The following is a 13308-nucleotide window of genomic DNA, read 5'->3' as shown; positions in this document are numbered from 1 at the left end:
ATTGTGACAATACTGTGTTAATATACCACAGAAAACCAGGATAAATCATAATGGTTAGGTACAACTTAGATCATCAGGTTAATGAGTATTAGTCCCTAAACGTCTATGACTAAATTTACATGGACCAAAACTGATCAGGAATAGCTGGGGAAGCATGAATGATGAGGTCACTGAAATTTTTAACTTCAAAGTATGGAACAGTTAAATAAACAAATAGAAACAGTGCTACTTTATTAAAATACTGAGTTTATTTCACATGTATATTTGTCTCCCTACCATTTCCACATCTGACCACCACTATTACTATGTCCTATCATAACATTCCATACATACTTAAAACCAAGTAAAGGGTGGAGTTCCATCCTTGAAAACTAAACAGGCATTTTAGACAACACATTCTTGGCAATGGAACCTGGACAACATTTATCAAACACAGTAGGGAAAGTTCTCACTTTGCATTATAAAAAGGACAGCCAGATATATCAACTGTTACAGAAATTAAGTAAGACGGAATTATTTCAAACTGTTTAAACCATTTTCTTAAAGAGACTTCCTCCACTGCCAGAGATCTTGAATAGCCTGTAAAGAGAAAAAATGGTAAAGTGTAACTATACAAATCAACACTTCAACAGTTCACTATTTTTCATTCTACCAACTCCAATATAGCGTAAGATCCCTTAACTGAGTAAGCATAAAAAAGAAGTTAGCCTATGGCTCAACATTTTATTTAGTCTTCAGAATTTAAGAATGTTTAAGTACAAATGGTTAATTACCCCCAATTTTTCTAAAACCTAAAAAGGTTAAGTATAGAAACCTGTTAGAAACTTGATATTGATGAAATCTCTTAAAGGGTCTGTGCATACAAAAGATCTAACCAGTTTCGCTGCTTTTATCTTTCCCACTCCTAGCTTCAATTTAAAAAAATTGAAATTCATGCCACTGGGAAGACACTGGCAGCGCTTTGCCTTTGCATGGTCCAAGTGAATTCTAGCACCATAAAAATAAACATCTTTTCTGGTATTTACATAAAAACCTCACTTGCAAGGGCTTTAAGATGCTTACCTCCAAATTTAACCCATCTAGTATCTGCAGAAGATACTATCACTCCCAAGAGAGCAAGTTTCAGACTGTAAAGCAGCCAAATGGAGCAAAGGAAAACCACAGCTTGTTTTCTTAGCCAACAAACTACCAAGAGTAAAACTAGGTTCACTAACCAAGAGATAATTTAACAACTATTTAAAAGCTGGGAAAAATGTGTACTAAAAAAATTATCTGCTCAGTCTGCCAATTAAATTCTTTCCATGTATTTAAGAACTGTCTGTGGTTAGGAACCTTTTACACAAAGCCAACAACTTAGGAGACTAAAAGCTTAAAAAAAATCGTAAATCACAATGAAGAGTTTGGTGTTTTGTTGGTATGTCCACAGGAAATTCAGTTACCTCCTGGTCAGTCATCCGGAAGCAATTCTTCACATAATTAATGAACTTGGCTTCCACTTTGGGAAGAGAACCACCCTATTGAGGAAAAAAAGAATCATTACGGATAAGCATAGAAATTGTTTGAGATCTCATTAGAAAACTTCAAGATTTGCATGCCATTACATGAACAAGTCATTTCTTGTCCCTTCAACTTTAAATACAATGTCATCGTTGGGGCCCAGAAAGAACCTAAGATACAGCACATTTGGACTATGGTATTTCAATTGCTCAAAGTCCAACTCAAGCTACAGGTACTACAATTACAGTCAATTTGGGTGCCTAACCATGTTATGTAATATTTTAGTTTCATCACCCTCTATCACCCAAAACTAAATTCAATCCAATCTGTTAATTAAGAACTTTAGGTGTTTCCCAAAAAGTTTGGACAGCACACCATTTACCTAGAAACAAATTGAAGTTAATAGTAGCTAATCTCTTAACTATCTTACTTAAACAGTACAAATTTGGCGTGTTTCAAATTATAAATATAGGCAATTAACACAATATCACCAATACCCAAGGTTTTATCATCAAAATTCTCAAGACTAGTTACTGCCTAAATACCTTAATTCATCAGTATATAAATAAGTACCACTACACTACAAATTATCATCCCTTGTTTCATTTCATTAAATGCATCATTTGGTTAACCAAATTTTTAGCTTTTTGCATTGTTTTATATGTTTAGCCAAGAGTAAGGCTTCCTTCCAAATGTGAGAAACAATTGCCTCCATCACCTAGAAAGTAAGTCACTACAGTAATTTTAAAATATTGTCACATACATTCTTATTTGGTTCATTCAAAAATTTATTGAGCAGCTAAGGATACAAAGGTATTAAAACATGGTCAGAGATGAGGCATATGCACAAGTGTAGAAAGCAGTAAAGTTCTCTGCATCACAAGAGTGAAAGAAAAATGCTTTAGGAAAATAAGAGATTGCTTCCAGCGTGCAAGGGGGAATGGATGGCCAATCAGGAAAGGGGATTGAGATTAAAATAGAAGACTTCAGTCTGGATTGTTGATGGTACTCAGTATGGACTATATTTGTTTCTCCTTTTCCTCTTTCCCCATCTTTGGGCTTAATTTACCAGTAGTGCCCAGGACTGTTCAATGCGCCTGCAATTAAACCAAGGAGATAGGACCACATTAAAATGGAGGGGAGGGGCACCATTTTAGCAGTGTATGCAAGGAATAAATAAATCAGTGAGTGACACCAGGAAAGCTAAAGTTCAGTGTAAATATTATATGTGCTGGCACTAAAGTGCTAATTTCCAATCCACTGGTGGCTGCACAAAGGAAAATCTTCTGAAGCCATGTGAGGTCTACGGGACAGGAAAAACATGGAAAAGGGCAATTTTTCCGTATCATTCCACATTTATTCCTAATAACTAGCATGTTAGAATCATAATTGGGAACATTTGAACTGATTATCATTTGAACTGATTATCCCATAGCCAGGTCCATAGTTTTAGTACCAGCAAACAGCAAAAGATAAGTATTTAAGACTAGATGTGAGCCTATTAGCCACATACAAATTCCAGGTCATAGACTCAGGATGTTTTGGTATATAGGGCACAGAAATTACTCATACTGCTGAGAAATACTTAAAGGTGATCCTTTTTTTTTCTTAGTTATAATCTCAAGCAGCCAAAGTCTTAGTCTTACTTTTCCAGCTGTTTTCAATTTTACTGAAAACCCAAACGCCCTCTACTGGTTCTACAGCACAACCCCAGAAAAGGTCATATTCTCACTTATGTTTTAAGTTAGAAGATCAGCGTGCATCCTTGTACTTTATTCTAGTAAAACAGTTCATATATGCAAAAGATTATGAATACACCTATTTCTATAATCTATTTTTTACCCAACCACCCATACATAGTGGGGAAAAAGACCAATCCATTCAAAGGTAATTTTACTCACTTTTTCTATACTTGCTTGCATTTTTGCCTTAATGTCTTCTACAGAACTAGGTCCTTTTGGTGTTTTAGGAGTCTTTTCCTGTTTTTTGAAAGACTCTTGACCCTGGAAAGTTTAAAGGTACAGTTTTTATTAAGTAACAATTGTCATGATGTCTCAATTCTTCTTACAATCCTTTATACATGAAGTATGGAAAAGTTGCTAACATAAACCTTATATTAGGTTTATATTAAGTTATATTAATTACATATATATTTTTTGGTTGTGAGCCTAGCCTTTAACGGCTGACCCATCTCTCCAGCCCAATTATATATATATATATAATATATATATATTATATATAAAATAAAAATAATAATAATATTAAATCCCAGCACTCAGGAGGCAGAGCCAGGTGGATGAGTCGAGGCCAGCCTGGTCCACAGAGCGTGATCCAGGACAAGCACCAAAAAAACTACAGAGAAACCCTTTTTGGGGGGCAGGGGAGACACAGGACACTGGCTTCAGAACCTAATGTTGAAATACTTTGTTATCAGAAACAATGCCAATTTCATAACTTGATAAAATTTGTGATATTTTAAGATCGTTCCTAGCCAGGCTATCTCACACCTTTATTCTCATCCTTTGAAAGGCTGAGGGATGATTGTTGCTACTCAAAAAGCCTGTCGTGACTCTCAGAATACTAAAATGATCATTCTTTAAAAAAATCTAATTGTCAGGAATGATGCCTCAAGGTTAGTGTAAAGGCATTTGCTGCCAAACCTGATAAGCATGTTTTTAACAGTCCTGGAATACTTTAGACCAGCCTGCGTCTTCCTTCTGAGTGTTTAAAAAAACACATGTCGCCACCATCTGGCTTTTGAGGTGGAGGGCCTGACAAGCATCTTTTAAGAGAATCAACTCCTGTGTGTTGGCCTGAATTCTCTAAGAAATGCAGTGGGCATATGTATGCACACAAGCAAAAAAAAATGAAATTATAAACATAAAGCTCAGAATTCAATAGCTCTACAAAATGAAGCAAGAGCTCACTATTGATGCTTGGAGCCCACCCCAGAACATATTCTTCAGTTAAGTATTGGGCAATTTTAACACTGCACTATGAAGCCAGGGTGAAGTTCCTCAAGCACCTATCAAATTTTAGGCAGACTAGTTTCTTATACAGTAATGCTATCTGTTGTTTCCTGGGAACTTACCTTTGATCTTGGTGTTGATGGTTTTAAGTCTTTTCCATTTTGGTTTGATTTTTGTGCATTTTTGGCTGGGGTATCTCGTACAGACTGTAATTAGAGAATGGCCTTAATCAGTATGGCCCCCTTCCAGCAAGTAGACAACAATGTCCTAAAACTAGTATATGCAATGAATTGTTGGAAACAGTTGGAAAGATAAACTCTCACTTTCAAACTTTTTAAGTCTATTTCAGACCAATTTTTAATAATGAAACCAACTAAGTCAATTTTCACCTACTAGCACTAAGAAATTCCAATAAAAATTAACTATATACCTGACACCTCAACCTCATGGCATATTATGTTATGTACTCACTTTCTTCACTGGAACTTTTTCTTCAGCTTCCTCATCATCAAAATCATCATCATCATCACTATAAATAAAACAATCAAGACATTTAGAACATTTGGTCAATTTGACAAAAGATGCTACCTTCAGCACAATGTTTTTAATAGACAAGTCAAACAGCACCAGTATTTGAATAGATTAACAAAAAAGAAGTGTTTATTTAGGGAGCAGTGCACCTTTAATCAAAGCACTCAGGAGGCAAAGGCAGGCAATCTTGAGTTGGAGGCCAGCCTGTAGCTAGGGCTAGAGACCCTTGTCTGGAAAACCAAAAATATTAAAGAATCTAACAACACAATGTTATTCATTTAAAAAGCTAAATCATGGGGACTGGAGAGATGTTTCAGGAGTTAAGTTAAAGGGAGTACTTAGGTTCAATTCCCAGCACCCACATGCCAGTTCTTAACTGGCTAACTGCAGTTTCAGGGGATCTGACACCTTCACTTATATGCAAACAAGAATGCACATGAAATAAAAATCCAACAAATCATTAAGAAGCAAAACTGAAGTACTCAAAAGGATATATAGTATTTTACTCCTAATACTAGCTACTAAGACTTATAAAATGTTCGTTTTGCTGTAGTAGTAAATAGCTACAACAAAATCAGTGGAGTTAATACTGTTAAAATGGCAATACTCCTCAGAACATAAACTATTCATTTGCAGTTATTGGCCCTAAAAAAATCCCGATATTCAAGGAACCTCAGTAGAAAAGAATTATCTGCACAAGGAAAAACTGAAGTGTTTTTCTTTCATACTTGGTCTCAATAAAGAATAAGCTACAAAACTTGAAAGCTAATTTTCATTAACAGTAAATTTGGTAAGTTTCTACGTTTTGTGTTAAAGAAACCAAGCTTTTTACGAGTTAACTTGCTTGATAACCCCCTAACAAGAGCAAAGATGCTTGTATCTAATTGTGCAAGGAATAAAAAAAATATGGTCAGTAAACATGAGATGATCATTTTAGTCATCTAGGGAATGTAAAACAAACATGAAGACAATACTTCAAGTTACTCTTTAACTTAGGAAGAACATCCATATACTGCCAACAGTAACCAATGTCCACAGCAACAGCATATCCCCAAGATTCCTCATCCCATGGAAGAGTACAAGAATCAATTTTTGTAAAAAAAAAAAAAATCAGTGAAGCCAGGCAAATGAAACCATCTTCTGTTATGTGAATTATTACTTTGAAATGGTCAGTCTACACAAAACTCACAAGTAGCTAACTACACCTTAAAGAAGAAGAGAGTAAGGCTGGAGAAGAGTAAAGGCTGTGGTGGTGCACCTTTCATGTCAGCACTTGGGAGGCAGAAGCAGTTGATCTCAGTTCATGGCCAGCCTGGTCCACAATGAGACCCAGGACAGCCAGGACCACAAAACAGTGAAATGTTGGTGTGGGAAAATAAATGCAGGGAATACAAATATGCGATAAAAATTTTAAATCTGGGGCTGGAGAGATGGCTCAGAGGTTAAGAGCACTGATTGTTCTTCCAGGTCCTGAGTTCAATTCCCAGCAACCACATGGTGGCTCACAACCATCTGTAATGAGATCTGGTGCCCTCTTCTGGCCTGCAGGCATACAGAACAGTGTATACATGAAAAATAAATAAATCTTTAAAGAGAGACCTTGTCTCAAAAAAAAAAAATTTTTTTTAAATCTGTCCTGAATCTACCACTGTTGTCTTAATGCTTATCCTTGGGACAATCAAAGCTTTCCTTTGCTTTTACATTTCTTCATTCCAATGTGTGTGCAGTGTTTGGCAAGGCTTATTGGCTCTTCCTAAAGATATATGTGCCATTAGAATTAAGCTGCCAGATTGCAATTAACAGAACAATCCACCTCCAACTACTTGAGTGTTATTTAACATCTCAAAAAAGGAGATGCTTCTCTGAGATTGTGATCTGGATCCACATGGCACTTGCTCTAAGAGGAATACTAAGTACAAAATATTCTTCAGACACAGTATGCTTTTTAAAATGCAGTGAAATATGGAGCTGGAGAGATGGCTCAGAGGTTGAGAGCACTGACTGCTCTTCCAGAGGTCTAGAGTTCAATTCCCAGCAACCACATGGTGGCTCACAACCATCTTTAATGAGATCTGGTGCCCTCTTCTGGTATGCAGACATACATACAAACAGAACACTGTATACATAATAAACCTTAAAAAAATAAAATAAAATGGAGTGAATCACATTACTACGTAATAACACTTAAGTAACATTAAGTATATATTAAGTACACAAAGTTAATTCAGATCTGAGTTTAATCCACAAGTTCTACCAACAGTGGCCAGATTTTCTATACTAGTCTCATTAAATGGAAGAAGCATGAACTTCATGTATGTAATAAATACCTTCTCAGTAGTGGGGAAAATTGTCTTGCTAGAATTTATACCATGTCAAAGTCACATGGTAAACCCAATGTTTTTGGGTTTTTTATATACTATTTTTAGTATATAAAAATGCTGGCCGGCGGTGGTGGCGCACGCCTTTAATCCCAGCACTTGAGAGGCAGGCGGTTCGAGGCCAGTCTGGATTACCAAGTGAGTCCCAGGAAAGGTGCAAAGCTACACAACGAAACCCTGTCTTGAAAAAACAAAAAAAATGCTAATTTTTATATACTATTTTTAGTATAAAACTGGCTTCAGTTTTAATCCCAGCACTCAGGAGGCAGAGCCAGGTGGATCTGAGTTCGAGGCCAGCCTCGTCTACAGAGCGTGATCCAGGACAAGCACCAAAACTACACAGAAAAACCCTTGGGGGGGGGGACACAGGACACTGAACCTAATGTTGAAATACTTTCTGTTACCAGAAACAATGCCAATTTCCATAAACTGAGTTATCTTTTCAGCTATCTTTAACCATGTAGTTTCACACAAGGTATTTAGGTAATGTCATGCATTACCTAAAAATTTTTTATTCTAAGTATTTCATATTTATGAAAGTTATCACCATCCAGTATCATCCCATGAAACCACTGATATATCATCTATCATCCAATACCCAGTCCATTCGTTTATTTTAAGACCATCTCCCAAGTTTGTTTTCCTGGAACAGTTCTTAATATACATAAACCAATCCCAGAACTCCTAACAAGATATTCAAAGATAACAAATTGTCATGTTAAGACATTTCATATCTGTTTACTGATACCACTTGATCATAATGAAATCTTATTTTAACCATATTTTAAACAAGTAAAAAAAAAAAAATCAATGTCTCATTTATAATAGCCTGTCATAAGGAAACAGAGTCACAGGCCAAAATCCTTACAGGAACAGGAAATCTTTACCTTCAAAACATCAATCATATAATTACTTTTACAAGAGTACACTGGCAAATCAATTTCCTAAATAAAACCCTTTGTATATGTAATGTCATGTTTCTAAAATACTTTATACTTACTCTTCATCATCCTCATCATCTTCGTCGTCATCCTCATCATCCTCGTCAAGTTTTACTTTTTTCTTAAAGAAAAATAGATATTGATGAGCAAGAGCCATTCCTTAGTGGTTAACCAAACTGAAAGCCAACTTATAAAAAATCTTTTTACCTGTGGAACCTTGTTACCACCTCCAGGAGCAGATCGTTTTCCAGACATACTTAAAAGTTTTACATCCTCCTCATCTTCATCTTCTGACTCTGCATCTTCCTCTACAGCTAAAATAAAATTAGATATACTTTTCAGAACTTAACAGTAGATAACACATGCTATTTTTTTTCTAGTAATTTATGTGTATCGGTGATGATGCCAGATGCCCTGAAACTGGAGTTACAGACAGTTGTGAGCTGCCATGTGGGTGTTGGGAATTGAGTCCAGGTCCTCTGGATGGGGTCCTCTGTAACAGCCAGTGGTTATAACCGCTGAGCCATCTCTCCAGCCCCCACATGAAAAAATTCCATTAAGGGTAGCAAATGAGGATCAGAAACTAAAATAATAAATGTTCACTGCAGTTTTAATAAGCAAAAATCAGACCTTCCTAAACACACATTACCAGATTCCTGTTTTGGCACAAGACAACTAGAACTAAAAAAGCATGCTTTACAAAGTCCAAACTGGACATCTGGGAAGTCAGCCTAACTGGTAATAAGGCCTTCCTTTGTGGCTAAACCTGATCAGTATTCAATCCCCAGGAACCATGTGGTGGTAGCAGACTCTAGGCAAATTATCATGTCTGACCTGGACATACATTCCATGTTACATGTGCCAACACACAAATGTTTAAAAGAAAAAAGCCAGTTCCAATTGGAAACTAAGCAGGAAATACCATAGTATATTTAAAAATGAAAACCAAAAACATACCTACTAGGTGCTGTCCACTGATGTGCACAGGCCCTGAACCACACTTCAACCTTAAGACCACAGGTGGTGTAATTTCAAAGCCCCCAAGAGAAACCTAAAAATGAGCAATTTTCAATCATTAAACACTGAAGAATATTTTATACCAAGTTATCACCAGCAAACTTATACATCAATAAACCTATTTAGAAGCAGCACAAAATCTCAGTCACAGAAGATGTAGCTCTTTGAAACATTTTTGTGTATCTTAGTCCTAAGAGACCGAATGTGAAATCCCATGTCTAGAAATGTACTTACTGTTGGTTGTACAGACATTTTCAAAGTTGCCAGTGTTACTTTAATTGGACTGCCTTCATAGTTCATTGCTTCTGCCTCTACGATGTGCAATTCGTCTTTTGCCCCTGCCCCTAAACTAACCTGTGAACAAAAAGATATACTTTAAGTTCCCTCTGTTCATGAGTACCCTTCAAAATTTTAATTAGCCTGTCCCCACTATTGATAATCTCATTTAATATACTTAACAGGGTTAGGGGTTGGGGATTTAGCTCAGTGGTAGAGCGCTGGCCTACCAAGCACAAGGCCCTGGGTTCAATCCTCAGCCCCCCCAAAAAAGAAAATATACTTGAGAAATGAGTAGAAATACTGTATGTTCCCAAGAAATACCAATAATGAAGCCACCAAACTTAAAAGATCACATTCCTGCAGAGCTTTACTAGGCAACTAATTATAGCAGTGACCAGGACTACGAAAGACTAAGTGACAGATGCCCCGTTCTTTGTTACCAGTGCATACCTGAGCTACATAAAAAAAAAACTCAGTTATAAAAATACTTTTTCAGGCAGTTAAGGAAGCACGAACTCCTGACATTAATCACAACAGTAAGAACCCAGTTGCTGAAATTTAATGGCTAAATAGTTTCAAAGTTTAAGTACCGTTCTTAGTGATAACTGGTGCTCATTCTCATCATTATCCACCTTAAAGTGATAATCCTTGTCAGCTTTTAGTTCACAACCTGTAAAGAAAAAAAAAGCAAACCTAGCAAAGAGATGAACATCAATCGCTACCTCACCTACTTTTTCAACTAAACAAAGTTCCGTGGATTCCACTCCACACACAAAGCCCATAAAAGTTCTATTTTCTCATAGTATCATTGTCAACAATGAATGAGGCACCATTACCATTTTTCAAAGTAGGTTCAATGTCCTAAAAAAAAAAAAAAAAAACACCCAGAACTTTACATAGTGGCTAAACACAAAGCCAATTTACCTACGTTCTGAAGGAAATTATTCCGACTAAGAGTGGTCACACATAACCATAGAGAAAGCTTTTGTGTAGCTATCTAGAATGGCTAGGTCTAAAGCCTTTATGTTTAGTGTGGACTAAACATGGGGGAAGGGAGTGTTTTAAATTTAGTATGATGTATTAAAAAAAAAAACCCACACAACTGTTACTGCCATAGTTTACTGCTGTAAACGAATCTCCACATAGCTAGTTAAGGCAAACCTTGAGTCACTGAAAACCAAAGACTGTGTGGTGGCAGTGTTCAGGTAGGATCCCCAGAAGCCCAGGTTGCAAAGTTAACCTCCGATCTGCTCAACACAGCACTTCTCTCCCCGACCCCAACAACAACAAAAAAGCAAACAGTTCTAGAGAAAAAGATGATTTCGATTTAGTGAAACTCTTGCACATCAAGTTACTTCGACCATCAGCAGCGTAGGAATGACTCCACCTACCGCAGAGGTACAAAAGGGTCTCTAAAAATCACCACCATCACGGTGGATGCTAAAAGATTTGAACAAAGACCTTCAAAACCAATACTTTAAGCATTTCCCGCCCAGCACTCTTAACTAAGCCACAAGACCCCACGGCTCAGGGTTGACAAGACACCGAGAGAGCCCGGATGTAGAGCCCACACCCCCTCCCTACCCCCAACCACGTGGCAACCACGTGTTCCCAGGGGTTGCGGCCCCCTCCGCAGCAGGGAGCCTGCTGGGCCGAGTCCCCGATACTGGCCGAACCCCCGGGATGTACCCGAGTGGAGCCGAGGTCCCTGGGAAGCCCAGCGGAACGCACATGTAGCGTCCCATCAAGGCGACGCAGGCCTCTCTTTGGAGTCACCATTCGCCCGGGCCACCCGCCTGGGGCCCAGCAATGAAAAACAGCTGCCCGGAGCCAAGGCCTGCGGGCTTCTCCACGCTCGAGGATGAAGCGTCGCCGCAGCCCCTGCTGGCGCCGCAAACAAGTTCGCCCCCTCGGCAGCCCGACCTCTCAACGCCCGAGGCTCGAGCCTGGGCCGCTCCCGCCCTAAGTGGCGGCCGCTCTCAGCCTCCGGGCCTCGATTTTCCCACCCCGGTCCCGCGGCCCCGGCGGTGCCGCCCAGCCCTCCGGCCTCCACCCACGCCGCGTCCTCCACACGCCAGGCCTCGGCTGGACTCCCGCCCCCCCCCCAACCACCAGGCCCTGCCCAAGCCCTCCCCGCCAGGCAGTTACCGAAAAGGTAGTTCTGAGGCCTGAGAGGGCTCATGTCCATGTCCATCGAGTCTTCCATGAGGTGGAGGCGCGCACTTCGGTGTGAGAGAAGTCGGACGGAGGGAACTGCCCACTGCTCCGCAGAACAGACACGCAGGACGGAATCACGCCAGGGAAAGGACGCGGGCTCGCCACACGTATATATGGCCGCAGGAAGTCTCGCGAGATCCGCGCTAGTCCCGCCTCCGCGAGCGAGCTCCGGATCCCCCTACTTCCCGCACCGTCGCGCTCCTGCGCAAGCGCTCTCCTACCCCAAGCCCCTCTACCTCGCCCCCCCACCTCCTCCAGGTGCTTGGCGGGCTCGCAGTGCGCACGCGCGTTGACTCGTGGCCCCGCCCCCTCCGGGGCAGTCGCCTTGGCGCAGGCGCGCTTTCCTTTTGTAGCGCGCTCCCGGCCTCCCATGCTTCCACGTCTTCTGGGCCTCTGCACGCGGGCGCTGTGCGGAGAGGCTGCGCAGCCCACCCTGAAAGATGGCGGCTGCAAGCAGGGAACCCGACTGCGGCTCCCTTCTCTTTTCTCCGCCCTCCGGTTCCCCTTAGACCTGCAACAGGAATAATCTCCTCAGGGTTTGACTTGCTCGAAGGCTTGATCTTAGTTCATCTTTTTCCCATAGAGCCTCAGGAACCAAAGGCAGAGTGGGCCAGTCATTGAGGAGAATGATTCTCTGCTGGCCACTAGTCAGCCATGCTTTTTATGTGTCTTTTCTGAGGCAGCGTCTGCAAAGTCTAAGTTCTCAGCTTTACGTCATTTAAGGACCAAAGAGGGCCCGAGTCAGTCACCTAGAGCATCTTTCGGAAAGTTTAGAAGAATGTGCAGAATTGAGAACACGCAAGTCATTGTCATCATTCCAAATGAAAACATGACTTTTAAGACATAACAGGAGCTGGGAATTAGTGTTTTAAACTGCACCCTGACAAACATCCCTTAGCATTGGGTGCTTTTGATAGCGGCCCTAATCTTTTTTTATCTCAACAAAGCTAACAAATATAAGGATTATTGAGAGCAACCGGTGCTTCCAGACTTTCCTCCAGAGATGGTCCAATTGGGAAGACCAGCTATATATATAATGCACGTGAGCCAATTATTAACCAAATCCTTAATTTGGGGGAAAAATCCGCATTAATATGTGAATGGGGCCCAGTGTATTTTCACTTTACAACTACTAGAGAAAACCCTGAAGCTTGGAGACATTGTAAACAAACTGAGATAGACAAGAAAAGAGAAAACCACAAGTGAACAGAATTTGGCTATTCAAAATGAGAAAGCATCTAGTCTAGGTGCAGGAGGATGTTCTTTGAGCCAGTGGGGGTCAAAGTTAACTACTTCATTGTTTCTTAGATTCTCCCCTTCCCATCAGTGGTGGCCCACACCTTTAATCCCTGCATCCTAGATTCCCGATTTCCAGGCAGTAGTGGCCCACGCCTTTACTCTGGAGGTGGAAGCAGGCTGATCTCAGAGATCAAGGCCAGCCTGGTCTACAAAGCGAGTTTCAGGACACCCAGGGGTACA

At 40.1% G+C, this 13308-nt stretch overlaps 1 protein-coding gene across 1 annotated transcript; it reads right to left on the bottom strand.

The window, feature by feature from the left end:
• Positions 1–226: 226 nt before the first annotated feature.
• On the bottom strand, positions 227–11978 carry Npm1 (nucleophosmin 1). The gene is made up of 11 exons (XM_028857796.2): positions 11761–11978; positions 10203–10282; positions 9568–9687; positions 9274–9367; positions 8524–8630; positions 8376–8437; positions 4938–4995; positions 4589–4672; positions 3399–3500; positions 1440–1514; positions 227–579 (listed from the first exon to the last, which is right to left on the bottom strand). The coding sequence occupies exons 1-11, from the start codon at positions 11816–11818 to the stop codon at positions 541–543; spliced, it is 879 nt and encodes a 292-aa protein (XP_028713629.1). The 5' UTR covers positions 11819–11978; the 3' UTR covers positions 227–540.
• Positions 11979–13308: the final 1330 nt, after the last annotated feature.

This window comes from Peromyscus leucopus, chromosome 8b (genome assembly GCF_004664715.2).
Source record: "Peromyscus leucopus breed LL Stock chromosome 8b, UCI_PerLeu_2.1, whole genome shotgun sequence".
NCBI lineage: Eukaryota > Metazoa > Chordata > Mammalia > Rodentia > Cricetidae > Peromyscus > Peromyscus leucopus.
Note: the sequence above shows the minus strand (reverse complement) of the source record. Positions and strands in the feature narration are given on the sequence as shown.

Coding starts and splice junctions, on each gene's coding strand:
- Npm1 (XM_028857796.2), bottom strand. CDS start 11,818: ATGGAAGACTCGATGGACATGGACATGAGCCCTCTCAGGCCTCAGAAC. Junction 9,368..9,567: donor AAATGTCTGTACAACCAACA/GTAAGTACATTT, acceptor GCTCATTTTTAG/GTTTCTCTTGGGGGCTTTGA. Junction 1,515..3,398: donor TGCAAGCAAGTATAGAAAAA/GTGAGTAAAATT, acceptor TTTCCTCAATAG/GGTGGTTCTCTTCCCAAAGT.